This window comes from Enhydra lutris, unplaced genomic scaffold, assembly GCF_002288905.1.
Source record: "Enhydra lutris kenyoni isolate GAN:26980312 unplaced genomic scaffold, ASM228890v2 scaffoldscaffold37, whole genome shotgun sequence".
Classification (NCBI taxonomy): domain Eukaryota; kingdom Metazoa; phylum Chordata; class Mammalia; order Carnivora; family Mustelidae; genus Enhydra; species Enhydra lutris.
In genome coordinates this window covers 7013538-7030674 of record NW_019154121.1, presented here as the reverse complement: position 1 = coordinate 7030674, position 17137 = coordinate 7013538, and the positions used below count along the sequence as shown (strand labels likewise).

The 17137-nt window shown below is 38.3% G+C and overlaps 2 protein-coding genes across 5 annotated transcripts in view; one reads left to right on the top strand and one right to left on the bottom strand.

Annotated features, from left to right (window-relative positions):
• LOC111154487 (MRE11 homolog, double strand break repair nuclease) overlaps positions 1-2478 on the bottom strand; it is an 81636-nt gene extending 79158 nt beyond the window's left edge. The window contains exons 1-2 of one of the 2 annotated variants that reach the window (XM_022514100.1): positions 2465-2478; positions 1443-1523 (exon numbers count right to left, since the gene is read on the bottom strand). In XM_022514100.1, the coding sequence (XP_022369808.1) occupies positions 1443-1462 (20 nt within the window). In that variant the 5' untranslated portion in view covers positions 1463-1523; positions 2465-2478. Of the gene's footprint in view, positions 1-1442; positions 1575-2299; positions 2406-2464 lie in introns of those variants that run through there. The other variant, XM_022514099.1, reaches the window with a different exon arrangement.
• Positions 2479-2581: 103 nt separating this feature from the next.
• LOC111154425 (ankyrin repeat domain 49) lies at positions 2582-8794 on the top strand. Of its 3 annotated transcripts, XM_022514021.1 has the most exons (4): positions 2582-2637; positions 5460-5814; positions 7273-7383; positions 7501-8794. In XM_022514021.1, the coding sequence occupies exons 2-4, from the start codon at positions 5557-5559 to the stop codon at positions 7732-7734; spliced, it is 603 nt and encodes a 200-aa protein (XP_022369729.1). In that variant the 5' UTR covers positions 2582-2637; positions 5460-5556; the 3' UTR covers positions 7735-8794. The 3 variants fall into 3 exon arrangements, with proteins under 3 accessions (XP_022369729.1, XP_022369727.1, XP_022369728.1); XM_022514019.1 differs by having other exon boundaries at positions 7273-8794; XM_022514020.1 differs by lacking the exon at positions 2582-2637 and having other exon boundaries at positions 5176-5814; positions 7273-8794.
• Positions 8795-17137: the final 8343 nt, after the last annotated feature.

Sequence of the window (17137 nt, the reverse complement as noted above, 5' to 3'; positions counted from 1 at the left end):
TCTGCCTGCCTCTCTGCCTACTTGTGATCTCTCTCTCTGTCAAATAAATAAAAAATAAAAATCTTTAAAAAAAAATGAAAAATGAAAAAACTGGGGCGCCTGGGTGGCTCAGTGGGTTAAGCCGCTGCCTTCGGCTCAGGTCATGATCTCAGGGTCCTGGGATCGAGTCCTGCATTGGGCTCTCTGCTCAGCAGGGAGCCTGCCTCCTCCTCCTGTCCCTCTCCGCCTGCCTAACAAAATAATAAAAAAAACTTTGTCAAAAAAAAAAAAAAAAAAAAAAAAAACTTTAAAAAAAAAATAAAATAAAAAATAAAAATAAAAAATGAAAAAATAAAAAAATGAAAAAACTGTTTACAGAGAAATTAAATGAGTTATCGCACAACTTATGTAGAAGAAACAGGATTTAACCACTCGGTCTATTTTCACTAAACCATAATAAAATTAAAAAAACTTTCACATATATCTCCAAATTAAAATCTTTATATATGAGATTTTTCTAGAAGAGATTTCTCTTCAAAAACTTCAAAGATGAGATATGCACATAGTTCCAATTGCTACATACACACCGGTTGATCTAATACTTTCAAGATCACATTAACCTAAGCTTCCATATCAACTTACAAAATATCTTCAAACGAATTCCCTCACTGAAACATCTAAATTAATCTGAGAAAGGCAATTCTGTTCCAATTATATATATACAAAATGAAGAACTGGAGGCAAGGCTCAGAGAATTGCTAACTTCCCCATGGTCACACAGTAATAATCAAGGAACCGAAATCAGGGTCTTCTGATTCTTTCACTGATTTTCATTTCACCCAAATTTATTTCCAATCTATTCAATGCTAGAACAATTTACTACTCTAAAACTCTGCTTAAATAGGCTTGCATTGACCAATAAGACTTCCTCACAAAAGTTCAAGAATATTGATAGCTTCAATATTTTAAGAGAAAACCTAAGAATATAAACATATATACTACAGTAATATATCAAATTATTGCAAGGCCTCAATCTATAGCTGTATATTATCTTTTATAATTATAAAAAATTATGCTAATTTTTTAACAATGTATTCTTTTTGATGGCATTTCTGTTTATAGGCAAGTTATTTACTGCTAATTTTTTATTTTTTTATTTTTTATTTATTTATTTTTTAAAAGATTTTATTTATTTATTTGACAGACAGAGATCACAAGTAGGCAGAGAGGCAGGCAGAGAGAGAGAGGAAGAAGCAGGCTCCCTGCGGAGCAGAGAGCCTGATGCGGGACTGGATCCCAAGACCCTGAGATCATGACCCGAAGCCGAAGGCAGCGGCTTAACCCACTGAGCCACCCAGGCGCCCCACTGCTAATTTTTTAAATAAGTTTTTGTTCATGGTGATTATAGTTGATGGGCTTCAAGAAATCCAAAGCAAAAAAGATTCCAGAAGACAAGTTCTTACAGGGCATCTGCAGGACTCATTTCTATGTATGGTCAGTTCAGCTCCTCTCCGACTAGTTTTCTCTCCAAGTACTCCTGGGTCCTGTGATCAAATACGTCAGGAAACTCACTCGATTCCAAATTCTAGCAAATTCTAAAAACAAAATTACATTATTGTCAAATACATTATTTTAAAAACTACCGATTTCAGGAATCTCATTTTCATCTAAGCACCGACTATATTTTTATTTTTTAAGAGCTAACAACAGAAAATAGCGCATCTCCAGTTTAGTTTTACCATTTTAGTTTCACCACTATGATTAAACTACTGGAAACTAGTGTTTATTAGATAAATGGACAGAGAGGGTCACAGACAGTAATTCTGGTTTAGCACACAAAACAACTCTGGATGTGCACAGGCTACCCTGGGGCATGGAGAAAATCGCGTATTTCATGCTCAACCACAGGGCTGTTTAAAGGAATGGTCCAGTTTAGGAAAAGAGAAGGCCCCACGTTTAAATCTAGCGTAAATAAACAGAAACACGTGCTCCGCGGAGAAACGCCCGAGAGGCCACTGGAAATGGCAACATATTCGGGGAAGAGCCGCTGCCACAGCGAAACCACCCCTCCTACATCCGGACTCCTGGTTCCTTCCAAATTCTGAGCCTCCACACACCGTCCCCCTCGCCGCCCCTGGACTCTTTGAAGCCAAAACCAGAACCTCCAGGCCTTAACCGACTCGTCCCACTCTTTCCAGAAAGTCAATCCACTCAGGACGTCCGCCCGGGATCCCACAAAATAGGAGACGGTAATTCCTTAAATTACCCCACACCTACACTCTCCAAAGCCCCCGCACCGGACCCCCAGGCTGTCTTTTACCCGGGAAGAAGGAGCGGGATTCGAGGGAAGGAGCAGGATTCGTGAGAAGTAAAGCAACAACACTTCCTGAGCCTGCACGCAAGGAGCCGCCGGGCCATAAACCTGAATTAGGCGGGAGAGGAAAAAAAAAATAAAATAAAAAAGCGACTCTTCCTCTCGCGATACCTCATTGATGCCGTAGAGTTCAGGTCTTCTTCGGTTCTCATTGGCTGCCGAATGCCGTCAGGGAGCCGGGAAAGCGTCGGCGACGCCCCGCCCTTAAGCAGGAGCCAATCCTGAGAAGCCGAGGGACGACCCCGGAAGCGAGGTCCGCGACAGCGATGTTTCCTTTCTTTAAGGTGGGTAGGTCTTGCATGTCCCGGACCGCGCTCCTTGGTCCCCTCGCGCCACCTAAAAACTCCTGGGCCCTTGGGAGCGGGCCACCTGTCGAGCCCGGCTGAGCCCTGCTGTTCTAGCCGCGTCGCGGGTCTGGGGTGGGGCTGGAGTGGCTTCTCCACTCTTGGCTGTTTGGAAGGCCGCAGGCGCGACTCCGGGCCTGGGAAATGACCAATCGGGGCCAGAGGGCCGGGACTAGGGGCTTTCTCCCTCACTCCCACTCCCCAGAGTTAGAGCCTTCGGACCCTTTTACTCCCAGCTTCCCCTTATTTTCACCCCTGGATCCCGGTTACAGCACGTCTATATTGCTTTGTGCTGATAGCAGTAAAATACAGTACAGTTAAAAAATAATGTGAAACTTTGGAATGAAAAAAATCTGACCTTTTAGTTCCATTGAAGCGTCCCTATCTAGGGCAGGTTGTTTTAATCTGTACGAAGTTCGAAGTTCGGCGCCTTCACCTGTAAAAGGGGGTTTATGCCCGCATCTGTCACTGAGTTATTTCTGAGGCGTTGACAGTTTAGAGCTCTGTCGAAATGGGTTCTTTTAAGAAACATACCCTATTTCTTCCTGGTGGAGTATCATCAAGTAAGAATCTTAATCGATTTTTTAAAAATCTGGAGTCAGGGAGATACACCTAGGTTTGACTCTTTAAATTAAATCTACCTAAATTAAAAAAGAAATTTTATTTATGAGTTACTGTATCTGGAGCAGTAAATTAAGAATTTAAAAACGGGGGGGGGGGACAGAAAGGAAAGGGGAGAATAAATGTGCCTTATTACTTCTATTTTTTATTTAGTTAAATGAACTTTATCAGTATCTGTTCAGAGTGTTTAATGAACTGATATATGATCATTTTTGTTTTGCAAAGTTCAGGGAATAGTTTGATAGTGAAGTAAAAAAATGAGAGTCCCAATGGGAGTTCCTACCTACAGGAAATCATAAAGATCATAAATACAGAGAAAAAAACTGGTGGTTACCAGAGGGAAGAGGGGTGGGAAGATAGACAAAATGAGTGAAAGGTTTGAGGAGGTACAAACTTCCAATTATAAAATAAATAAGTCACAGAGATGAAAAGTACAGCATAGAGAATATAGCCAACAATACAGTAAGTGTAGTCAGTAATGTAGTGTACTGTGGTGAGGGTCGAGTAATGTACAGAATTGTGGAATCACTGTGTTCGTACACATGAAACTAATAAAACACTATATCAACATTACTTCAATAATAAAAAGTGAAAATTCCAAGAGAACTAATAAAACGTAAAGTAATTCTGATGGGGTATCAATAGACTCTGAAAAACCAGGCAGGACTTGGAAATCACTTCGTATAGTCATTACATTTTACAGCGAAGTAACAGGCCCAGAGACCTTATTAGTCACAAGTGATAAATTTAAACATAAGGTTAGTACTTTTGGCACTAATGATAAAATCTAATGCTACATTAGGATTGAATGCTGTTAAGCTTGTGAAATTAGAAAGAAATTAGTATCTTAAGGGAAGACTAATTCTGGAACTTCTCAGAATCCATTCCAGACAAAATCAAGTGATAGGACTTTAATTAAATTTCATTCTACAAATATTGATTAGGACATAAATATAAGTTAAATACAGACTCTATCCTTAAGCTTATAATCCTCTAAGGAAATAATTAGTGCTGAAATAAGACAATAGGTAGAACCAAAAAGCAACTAGAGAGAAATCTAATTTGGAAGTTCAAAAAGACTAATGAAAGAGATGACATCTGAGAAGAGCCTTGAAAGACTGATAAGATTTCAACAAATATAATTGGGAGCCTGAGAAATGGTATTTTTAAAAGATACTTACTAGTTATTTGCATTTTTAAAAATTGGTTAAGATTTAATAAGCTGTGCAACTCTTAAAACTGATAACTGGTTTATAAATTAATGTGGCAGCTTCACTAAATAAATGTCCCTTCCTTCAAGAAGCCTTCTCTAATCCTACAGGATTGGATTAATTATAACCCTCTTGTATATCACTGTATCTGGACAGAGTCCTGTCATAGCACACATCATGCTGTTGTTTCTAGTCACCTCCAATAGACAATAACCTTTCTGAGGTTAAGACATGAATCTCGTTCATTATTGAATCCCAATACCTGAAGACTGGCACAGACCAGGCATTCTATTCATATTTGTTGAATGGAGTGAATGACAGCCGAAATTTAGTTCCAGACAAGAAGCCAACTAAAAACTAGAGTTGTCTTTCAAGGAATGGGACTCCTTTTTAAAGCAGTGAATTTTCCCAAGCCTGAAATTATTAGAGTAGAAATAGGATAATTATTATAGATGTGTTAATAAAGATATCTGCACGGATGAGAGATTTATACAGGTATCCTTGGGGCTATTCCGTCCCTAAGAATGTCTAATTCTTTGAAGTAATTTATTAGAAACTAAAAGTTTTTATTTCTGCTTTACATCATCTATGTGTCTAGTTTATAAAAATCACAAATGTGCTGGTCTTTTTAATTATGATTTAAAAGCCTTAAGCATTTATCAGTCTTCATATAATACAATAGTATTGAAACCAATAGATTCAGAATAATATAACCATTGGCTTAGTAGAAGAAAACAACAAGAAGAAAAATAAAGTTTTAACCATTAAAAGTATAGATAACAAATTTCAGTGCTGATATTTAGAGAATGTAAAGACTACCAGTAAAACCAAAAAGTCTAGATGGGTTTATTGTGTATGTTTGCAAGACTTATCTATGCTGTTGACAAACAATTACTGTTTTGCTAATAATTTTTGTGTTTGTGTTTCCAGATCTTGATGGATAAAATAAAGCAGACATAATTCATCTCTAGAAAGATTATTTATACCCTGGCGTTTGAAATGTTTTATATTTAGTGTCATAGGAAAAATGGAAAAAGGGAAAGTAAATAGTGATGAAAAACCAGACCCAGAAAATTCCCTGGACTTTTCTGAACACTTTAACCAGCTTGAATTGTTGGAAACACATGGGCACCTTATTCCCACTGGTACCCAAAGTCTCTGGGTAGGGAATTCTGATGAAGACGAGGAACAAGATGAAAAAACTGAAGAGTGGTATCAATTGCAAGAAAAAAAGATGGAAAAAGATCCAAGCAAATTGCTTCTTTGGGCCGCAGAAAAAAATCGGGTAAAAAAAACAAACAACAATTAAAGAGGAAACCATAATATAATAAGAAAAGTACTGGATTCAGAGCCAGAAGACCTGTCCCTGAACCTCTGTCTGGTTTGTGACTTTGGGCAAATCCTACCATTCCTGAACCTCTATTTTCTTACCTATAAAAATGGCCATGATAATACCTTTATCTTTTATACAGGATTTGAGGATCAAATGAGGCAATGTCCATGAAAGGACATAGTAAGTCACAAAGCGTCCTTTTGGGTATTATTTGGGAGTTTAAGGGATAATTATACAGTTAGCAAGAAATCACCTATATTTTTTTTTAAGATTTTATTTATTGACAGAGGGAGATCACAAGTAGAGGGAGATCACAAGTAGACAGAGAGGCAGCAGAGAGAGAGAGAGGGGGAAGCAGGCTCCCTACTGAGCAGAGAGCCCGATGCAGGACTCGATCCCAGGACCCTGAGATCATGACCTGAGCCCAAGGCAGCGGCTTAACCCACTAAGCCACCCAGGTGCCCCGAAATCACCTATATTTTTAAAACATTTATATTAAGTCATTAAGATCGTCCTAGAGACAACTATCATTTAGAAGAGGGAGGATGGGAATTAACTTGTTTTGAATACCAACTATACCATGTGCTTTATTATATTATTTGACTTAATCCTCATCTATCCCCACAAGATAAGTAATATTCTTCCCTTTTACAGTTTAAGAAAATGGGATTCAGGAATATTAATTTGCCCAGTATTATGTAAGTAGTATCATCAAATGGATTCTTCCTGCTCAGCCACTTCTTCGTTTTACTAAGTTCTTCCATGTCGGTGGTAGCAAATTAATAACTAAAAAGTATTGCATTTTTGGATAACTTTTTCATCCAGGAGCACACTGTATCCCACCAGAGATCCAAAGACCAAACTGAAAATCACTTCCTGAAAACATGTTTCCAAGGTTGTTTTAGTAGGAAGGAATTGAGCTCCTTAATCTCTAGATTTCCTTGTTACCACTGTATTCTTCTGATAAATTTTTTGAAGCTTTATGCACTATGCATATTGGTACCATAATCCTACTGTAGAAAAATCAGTTATTAATGTTTTCACTAATGAAGTGTAAAATATCAAATACAATTATGGTCTGTGTTATTTCTCTAGGACGAAAGCTTAGATGCAGTGGGCCTTAACTGGACCAGGAGTAAATGTGTGATTGTCATACATCTGATACTGATACTTGGTTTTCAGAGAGAGTCACATTCTTAGAAGCAAGAGTGTGGTTAACACTAACATGTTTATTCTTAAATCTGTAGCCCTCTGTCCCCAAAATAAATCTTAAATCATTTTTATCTTAAAAGTCCTCTGCTAACAAGTTTTTGTGGAGCTCAAATAAATTTAACACCACTGGGCAGTTTAGTTTGCTTCATGTACTGTTTTGGTCACGCTGGGTTTTGAAAAGATCCTTTTCCTTCTCAGCTTACTACAGTGCGGAGACTACTGTCTGAAAAGGCCACCCATGTGAACACTAGAGACGAAGACGAATATACCCCTCTCCATCGAGCAGCCTACAGTGGACACTTAGATGTGGTACGCGAGCTGATTGCACAAGGGGCAGATGTCCACGCAGTGACTGTGGATGGCTGGACGCCGCTGCACAGTGCCTGTAAGTGGAATAACACCAGAGTCGCTTCTTTGTTACTCCAGCATGATGCAGATATCAACGCCCAAACAAAAGGCCTCCTGACCCCCTTACACCTCGCCGCCGGGAACAGGGACAGCAAAGATACCCTGGAGCTCCTCCTCATGAACCGCTACATCAAACCGGGTCTGAAGAACAACTTGGAAGAAACGGCCTTTGATATTGCCAGGCGGACAAGTGTCTATCACTACCTCTTTGAAATTGTGGAAGGCTGCACAAATTCTTCACCTCAGCCATAACAGTTCTAATAATCCTCTGACGTTTCCAAGTGCCAGTGCCTCCTTTGTGTGAGATAGGACATATGCCCATGATACAAAGTTGACATCAAAAGTTTTGCGACAAATTCAGTGGTACACATTCGAATGCCCTTCCCAGTGAAATGCCTAACATTGATGTCAAAATGTATTTGAAAGTTGTTTGGATATACCTTTACTGATCTATGTGGACTTTGTAATTTTTATCAGAAATAATTTTAACACGCTTCTACTTAACAACTTGTAACGGGTTGTACAGAAAAACTAATGATATTTTTGGTGCTGATCCAAGAGAAGTGTATTTTTAAATACCACCACCCCCCCCAGTCCTGGGTCTTCGTGCAGTATTTAGTATATTGACATGTATTTTTATAAGGTGAGGTAACTCAGAATTTAATTGAAAAATCTCAAGTATACTGGTGCAGTTCAGCCATCTTCTCCACATCACAATAGCCATTTGCTTTCATTTTAAATGGTAAGAACTCACTTAGTGACTTGAATGGTCACAAGTTTAAAAAAACATTAAAGAAGCTTAGATCTTTATCTTTTAGAGTGTAGACCATTTTCAGCAAAGTAGTTAACTAAAGTGTTTAGCCCGTGAATGTTACATAACTGCCTCCGCGACCACAGTTCACACAATCCTGTGGACGGCCCTACCTCACCCTGGTCAACCCACACGATCCTTCTTCCATTGGTTGAGTCGGCGTGACTTTTTAGACATGCGCACAACTCTACCTTGGTCCAAGAGATCGTACTATATGTGCTCGCCAACCGGTTTTACCTGCCTAATCCTGGTGTTTGGGGCACCGCTGAGATGGTCTCTCTAGTTCACAGGAAGTCTCGGTTTTCCAAGGTCGTCCTTTTATATGAATCCTACAAAGGCAAAGAGACGAGGGAAAAAGAATTCGAAGAGTGAAGGGATGATGATTATATTGGGGCTAGATTATAAGTGGCTCAGGTTTTAAAAAAGCCACAATGTGGATAGTGACACAAGCATAAATAGAAATATTCAGAAAAAAATAAAAGTTTTGAACAAAAAAAGTGATACCAATTCTCTCTCTCTCTCTCTCTCTCTCTCTCTCTCTTTTTTTTTTTGATCAGCACAGATCTTCCTTGGATCCATAACCTATGTATTCATCAAACATATATTGATTAACTACTGTCTCAGTCTCTCTAGCAGGAGTTTCCCACTGACCGCCTACCCTTTCTGTGACTATTCCTGAAGCGTTGTCTCTTAACTTTTTAACACCAGAACTGACATGCTATGGGAAGGAAACTAAACCAATGGGCCTTTCTTCAGTTGTTTATTCACCAAAGTTTGTCTCTTTGAGCCAATCCATGTGAGCCAATCACTATGGACTAATAATGTTACTTAATCAAATATGTTTGGTGGTTTTGGGGTTAAAAAAAAATGGAATCATCTCAGAAAAGTTAATTAGGAACTGAATCATCATGACAAACAGGATTCAAGAATTAGGATAGCTTTAATTATTCTGTGATCTCTGGCTAGGAGATGCCTCAGTTTCAGAATACCAATGTCTATGAAATGTACTGGGCCCAGGGCGCCTGGGTGGCTCAGTCATTGAAGCGTCTGACTCTTGATTTTGGCTCAGGTCATGATCTCAGAGAGGTGAGATTGAGCCCTGTGTTGGGCTCTGTGCTGGGCATGGGGCCTGCTTAAGATTCTCTCCCTCTCCCTCTGCCTTTCCCTCATCCTGTATAGGCACACACTCTCTCAAAAAAAAAAAAGTGGCCCAGTTTGAGGATACCAAATGACAGGTACAGCTGACAGGCAGTGACAATAGAATAGGACCCCATCTATCCTAGCAGACTGCTAAACAAGCTACCTGCTTACCTGAAAGTTAGAGTCTGTGACTCCTTTCTTACTCTGGAAATAAGTTGCATCCATGATTTTTACATAAGCTCTCCACCTAAGTCTGGGGCCAAAGAGGCCTCCTTACTTACAATAAGGAGCTGAGATGTGACTCACTACTCCCTTGGTTTCAGGCCTCAACATTCAACCAGTGCTGAGGAGCAAACTCCACATGAAAGAGAAATCCTTTCCATCTCTGAGCACAGAATTTGTGTTGTTTGCTTCCTTTATACTTTTCCTTAGGAAAGTGTTTCCTATCCACAGAAGGCATCCACTAACCATGCTTTTGACTCTTTTACTTACCTGTATCTTCCACTTTGCTTTAAGAAACCTAAAAAAAAAAAAAAAAACCCAAAAAGCAAAACAAAACTCGGTTTGCAAAGAAAATTTTCTCTAATCGGGCGCCTGGGTGGCTCAGTGGGTTAAAGCCTCTGCCTTCGGCTCAGGTCATGATCCCAGGGCCCTGGGCTCGAGCCCCCCACATCGGGCTCTCTGCTCAGCGGGGAGCCTGCTTCTCTTCCTGCCTCTCTGCCTACTTGTGATCTCTGTCTGTCAAATAAATAAATAAAATCTTTAAAAAAAAATTTTCTCTAATCTGGGAGAGTTTATTCGAAGACTGTTTTTCATAACTGGCTTAATTTTGATTAGCTTATATGCTTAGGGAAAGGTGACTGTCATTGTTCAAGGAGTACATCATAATTCACAGGCTCACAAATGAAATGAGTTGGCTTTGCTCTTCTAAATCTTAAATATGCTCCTGCAGGGAGCTCTCTGACCCACTACCTACCATGGTGATGGGACGTAGACTTTATTCTACGGATGCATTCATTTATTTCTCTTCATTGGCATCTATTATGACAAAAATCCAAATGCCTCCATTCCTGGAAACACTATATCCCATTTTCAAAGGTCCCTTTCAGGCATCAGAGGTCTCCAACCAATGGGAAAAACCGAAGTTGGGGGAGGGGGGAAGCAAAAGGATGTTAGCAAATAATTAAAAGGACTGAGAGGAAATGAGTTTCTGAAAGAAAATGGGTTTCCTGTACCCAGGGCTGAGAAGCAGAGAGTGGCTTATTTTTTGTTCTCTATACAGCTCCTCAAGGCCTATTACCTGAGTTCCTCTTTAAATTCATACCTAATTTTACCCCTTTCAGGATGAGTCTTATTAATGTTGACCAAGTGGAATAAAAACACAAAAACTCTCATATTTGGTTCATCACTGATTACCCAGTCAATGCTCAGGTACATCTAATAGCCATCATTATGAATTTAATGACATGGTCACATTTGCCAGTGGATCTCAGAGGAGCAGGCTTTATAGGCTAGAAAATCTGCTTAATGAAATAAAAATAAATTCTAAAAGCAAACTGATACCCAATTTGGTTTATTTTTTTTTCTTCATCTCATATTGTAAGGACTTATTTACAAGAGGCTTTCATTAAAGTTAAACTGTCCCTGCTCCCCTTCCCCCAGGGGATTTACTTAAAGAAAAACAAGTCCAGGAAACCAGCTTCAGGTAACAAAGCCCAGATACAAGGGTGGGTCAGGCCAGGTGGAGACATCCGATCAGTAGGGGCTTGCATACTGTCTCCCTAGCTACCAAGGAGCAGGGACCCCCACCCTTGGGGAACCCTTTTGGCGCCAATCCTAATCAAGGTGTAATAGGCTGGTTCAAATGTCTACTAGGGTAAGTTGTAACTCAATTGGTCACCTAGCATCACTGTGGAGTTTCCTGTGTGTGTTACAATTTCATTGGCCACCCGTGCATGGCCAGGCCCAACCGCATGGCCTTTGCCCTTAAAAGCTAGTCTGTGAAACAGAAGGGTCGCCCTCTCTTTTTTTAAGAGGTGCATCCCCGAATATTCGGTTAGATTCCTGATGCTTGGCCAGAAATAAAGCTTTGCTTGTCCTTCGCTTTATATCAGTCTCGCTCCTTTAATCACGGACCCGTTATTGAGGCATAACAATATGTTCAGCTTTTCATCTCTACTAGATGTACAGTCTTTAAAAATTAGGCAAACTTCATTGGAGAGTTAATTTGAGTTGATAAGTAGCACTGTCTCCTAAGCAGTCACTGGAGTTCTGTTTTCGGACACAGATGACTTAAACAGGTAATTTTTAGGAATCAAAAAACAAAACAAGGGGCACCTGGGTGTCTCAGTTAAATGTCTGCCTTTGGCTCAGGTCATGAAGTCCTGGGATCGAGCTCCACACCAGTATACATTCAAAAATTAGATCATCATTGATTCTATTTTGAATTTTTAGTATATTAATGAGATTCTTTGAACACATTAAAAAATTAAGATAAAACATACAATAAGAAAAAGAAAACTCTTCAATACTGAGTATCATTCTTAAGAACAGCCTACTTCCTTCTCCCAGCTTTGGCTTCTAGAAAACTTACCCCTTAGTACAGATGAAGTTGTTTTTAGGGAAATTCTAACTTCTGGGTATTAATGGGTATAATAATCAAATCCTGAGTTTTTAATAGGTTGCACCATTGCAACTGTAAATTTTATATTGCATTGCTGGATAAAATGCTCTTAGGTTGATACACAGGCTTTTTACTTCTAGAGGGGATAAGAAAAGCCAATACCTTCTGACACCAGACCACTATGATAATATTAATAACTAACAACTGAGGGATTTCTGTGGGTGCTCACTAAAATTTTCTCATGTGAGCCCCACAAAAACCTTTGAGATGTCATCATACAAGTCTCTGTTAGGGCTTACAGAGGTTAAGATGACCCATTGTCACCCCACCCACTGAACTACATTTCCAGAAAGCTCACATTCAAATACAGCTTTTCATCTGTGGTGTCCCTGAATCTTAATATCCATGTACCACCAATTAGTCTATCAAATAATTACAACAAAAATTCCATTTTCTTTCAAATTATTTATTTACAGTAGTGTTTGGAGACATGAAAATTACCCTTAAAAGGAGCAGATTGCATTTTATGGCATAAAATATTCAGCAATTCCTACGTCATAAGAGCCAAAGCAAATTTTAAAAAGAACAACAAAGCTGGGGGATTTATACAACCTGATTTCAAAACTAACTATGAAATGGCAGTGTAATGACAGTGTGGTATTGGATAGACATGTAGATCAATAGGAAAAAAGAGACTCTAGGAACTGATCCAGAAAGAAATGGTCAATTAATTTTTGACAAAGGTGCCAAGGATTGGAGTAGGAATTCTCTTAAAGACATAGTACTGTGTTCCAACTGAATATCCATTTAGGGGGAAAATTAACTCATTTATAGACAGCAAGGCAGTGGTTGCCTGGCAACAGGGACAGAAGTTGGATTGCAAAAGGGCAGGAAGAATCTTTTGGAAGAGATGGAAATGTTCTATATCATGTTTGTAGTGGTAGTTTTGCAGCTGTATACCACTGCCTGAGTCATTGAGTTGTATTCTTTAAATGGGTTGCAGGTTTTTGTACAGAAGTTATACTTCAATAGTTTTTTAATGATTTTTTCAATGATTTTTACAAGTAGGGTATCCAGGGATGACTAGTTTCATCATTGTGTTATTTTCCATAGCAAGCAGGGGCATATGAGACTCTCTTCGCTGAATTCTAAGGGTATAACTTTCTAGGCACTGCAGAGTCCTGTGAGTTATTAACACCACCACCAACAACAAAGACAACAAAAGAAGTAGAAGAGGAAGATTTCACCAATTCACTGGAATTTTACAATCCCAAGCAAAAAGCCCTTTATAACAGGAAGGAATGTTTTTTCCATTAAATGAGAGTAGGAAACTAAATAATTACTCTAAAATAATTAGTCCATTTGAAAGCACTCAACAAATTTGAAAAGATGGCTTTGTTGTTAAAAGAAGGAATCTACTGGGTTTTTAAATAATTTAGATGAGGACTGTTAGAATCTAGAATAGGAAACCAAAATGGTTATAGCATCCGCTACTCTGAAGAAAAAACAATGGCATGAAACATCCATTGTTCCGTTCATTATTTTAAAAGATCTTATTTATTTGTCAGAGAGAGAGAGCAAGAGAGCACACAAGCAGGGGGAGTGGCAGGCAGAGGGAGAAGCAGGCTCCCCAGACAGCAAGGAGCCCAATGCAAGACTCACTCCAAGGACCCTGGATCATGACCTGAGGCAAAGGCATATGAGGAAACCATTGAGTTACCCAGGCACCCCCATTGCTTTATTCAATTGCCCTGTTCCAAGCAGAGGACAGACTGAGGTGACTTCTGGAGATATATTTAAAATCTGTGTAATTAAACACAGAATGTGAAACTTAATCCATCTAGTTTTTACTAATACACCATTAAGTAATACAAAGCAATATATTAACTCTGGTAATATATTAAGTTTTTGTTTCTTTACTATAGACTGTATGTTTTTACGTTAAATATATTTAACTTTTTACAAGAAAAATTTAGCCTTGGGGTTTGCCTCCATCTAGTGGACATCTTGGTCTTTTACATTTAATTGAAAAAAGTGTAAGCATCCTGGTTTGGTTGCTCATTTTTAGCTTTTTGGTGTTAAAAAAAAGTAAAGCAAAATGGTAACCACAATTCCTAGGTAAAATGGTATGTATCATACATTTTCATCAGAAATTGATTCCTGAGAAGATTTGAGGCAGCACATAATTGAAAACACACATATAATAAGAAGAAATAGAAAATTAAAAGCCGTTTAGGAAGAAGACAGAAATAAACCAGCTAAATTAATATGGTCACTACAACTGACAGTTATCCCCAAGGTTTTTGATATTTGGAAACAAAAAAGAAAAGAAACCAACAATTGCATACTTTGTTATTATGTGATCAAAGTGCACCACATTTTCCTTTAAGAATAAAAATATTTCCAGACTAATTTTTTCCTAAAATATGCTTCCTTTTTCTATAGCTCTGTAGCAGGATAGAAAACAGAGGAAAGTTCAGAAATCTTGGTGAATGCTACAAAGTGAACAAACCCATGTCACCAACACCCCCAAAGTCCACTTTGTGCTCCCTTTCAGAGCTCCTCCAAAGGTAACCACCACCCTAACTTCCATCACCATCATTTCATTTTGCCTATGGAAACAGAATTATTTATTGTATATATTTTTGTGTTTGCTTCATGCACTCAACCTTACATCTGTGAGAATCATTCACATTTTTGTATGTAGCAAGGGTTTGTCCCTTTTCACTGCTGTGGAGTATTTATATGAACACACATATTGTATTTATTGTTGTCTTTTGAAGCGTCTTTGAACTGTTTCCGGTTTGGAGCTTTTATGAATGGGGCTGGCAGAAACATTCTAGGATATGGTTTGGGTGTACACAGTATACGCTTTTGTATAGTTGTATCCCAGAATTAGGACTGCCAGGCAATGGGGTATACTTATCTTCAGCTTTAATAAAAAGTGCCGAAGCTCTTTTCCATAGAGTTCAATTTTCCAAACTCTCTTCCAAAGAGTTCCAATTTACACTCTGAGCAGCAAGGAATTCGAGCTCCCCTTGCTCCGGATCCTCCCAATCTTTATTACTGTCACCTTGTTTGTTGTTGCTGCTGTTGTTTAAATAGCTGTAGGTATTTTGTCATATATCTGGGGACCATATATGATTGGAGCTGTTTCTAGACTCTATTTTGTTCGTTTGATCTATCTGTCCTTCAGGACCACAGTTTTAATGCTGTAGCTTGAAAGTAAGCCTTGCTCCCTGTTAGTGTAAATGTTCCAACTTTGTTTTTCTTTTTCAAGGTTGTTTTTGTCCCTCTAGGCCTTTTGCACCTACACTTCAATGTGAGAATGTCTTTGTAAGTTTCTATTTTAAAACAATTGAGATTTAGACTGGAGTTATATTATAGATCAGTTTGAGGAGAATTAACATGATCATAATATTGTACTATAAGTCTTTTTATTTTTATCAAGTTTTTAAAAAATTTTAATTCCAGTATAGTTAACACACACTATTATGTTAGTTTCAGGTGTAACAATATAGTGATTCAAGAACTCTACATTGTACTCTTTAATCCTCACCATGTATTTCAGCCAACCCCCCATACAATTCTTGAATATAATTTATTTATTTACTTATTTTTAAATTCAAATTGGTTAATACATAGTGTAGTATTGGTTTCAGGAGTAGAATTTAGGGGATGCTCATTTACACATAACACCCAATGCTCATCTAACCAGTGCTCTCCTTAATGCCCATCTCCCATTTAGCCCATCCCCCCCCCACCTCCCCTCCAGCAAGTCTCAGTTTGTTCTGTATATTTAAGAGTCTCTTATGGCTTGCCTCCCTCTCTGTTTTTGTTACTTATTTATTTATTTATTTATCCTTCCCTCCCCCTACATTCATCTGTTCTGTTTCTTAAATTCCACATATGAGTGAAACCATATTTGTTTTTTTCTCTGACTGACTTATTTTGCTTAACATAATATTTATTTGTTGCTGTATATAAATTTATTTTTTAAATTTACTTCTCTTTATTGATTGTGTGTCCAATTACCTTAACAGAATTATTAATTCTAATGGTGTATCTATACATTCATTTGAATTTTCTGTTTGTGACTCGTGTTGACAGAAAATAACAGTGTAATTTCTTCTTTTTTCTTTCTTTTATTTTCTTAATGCAGTAAATTATGTTGCTTGATTTTCAAATGTTAAACCAGCCTTGCATTCCTAGTACAATCGCTTTATTATGATGTGCTGACCTTTTTTTGTTAACATGTTGGTGGCTTTGCTAATATCTAATTTAGTATTTGAATCAATCTCCATGAGGTAGATTGACTGATATTTTTGCTTTTTTGGATAATGTTCTTTCAGATTTTGGTATTTTTTTCCTAACTCCTGGAAGAGTTGGATAGGATTGATATTAAAGCTTTCTTAAAAATTTGGAAGAATTGCATAGGGAGACTTTATGTTTTTTTTGTAGGACGGGTTTCAATTTGAGCTCAAGATCTTTAATAGTTCTGTTTCTATAATTACTTCTACATAAAGTTTATATTTCTTCTTGGGCATGTTTTGGCAAGTTGTGTTTTGGAAATAATTTGTCTCCATCTAAGTTGTCAAATTTGCTAGCATCAAATTATTCATAATATCTTCTATTTCTTTTAATGTCTATAAGACGTTAAGGAATCATTCAGTACACACGTATGAAGTGAAAGAACAATGCAGAAAGAAGTGGAGCTGCCTGAGATAAGGGAGCACCTGCTCTATTTGCAGGAAATCCCTTGGGTCCTGTGGAATAGTGTAAGACTATTTAACTAGATGATCTCTAGGCTTCTTGCTGCTCCAAAGTTTTATGACTGTGATGTTCAACCAGCAGTTAGAAATGCAGGATTCGGGGCACCTGGATGGTTCAGTGGGTTAAGCCTCTGCCTTTGGCCCAGGTCATGATCCCAGGGTCCTGGAATGGAGCCCCACATGGAGCTCTCTTCTCAGCAGGGAGCCTGCTTCCCACTCCCTCTCTGCCTGCCTCTCTGCCTACTTGTGATCTCTCTCTCTCTCTCTCTCTCTCTCTCTCTGTCAAATAAATAATAAATAAAATCTTTT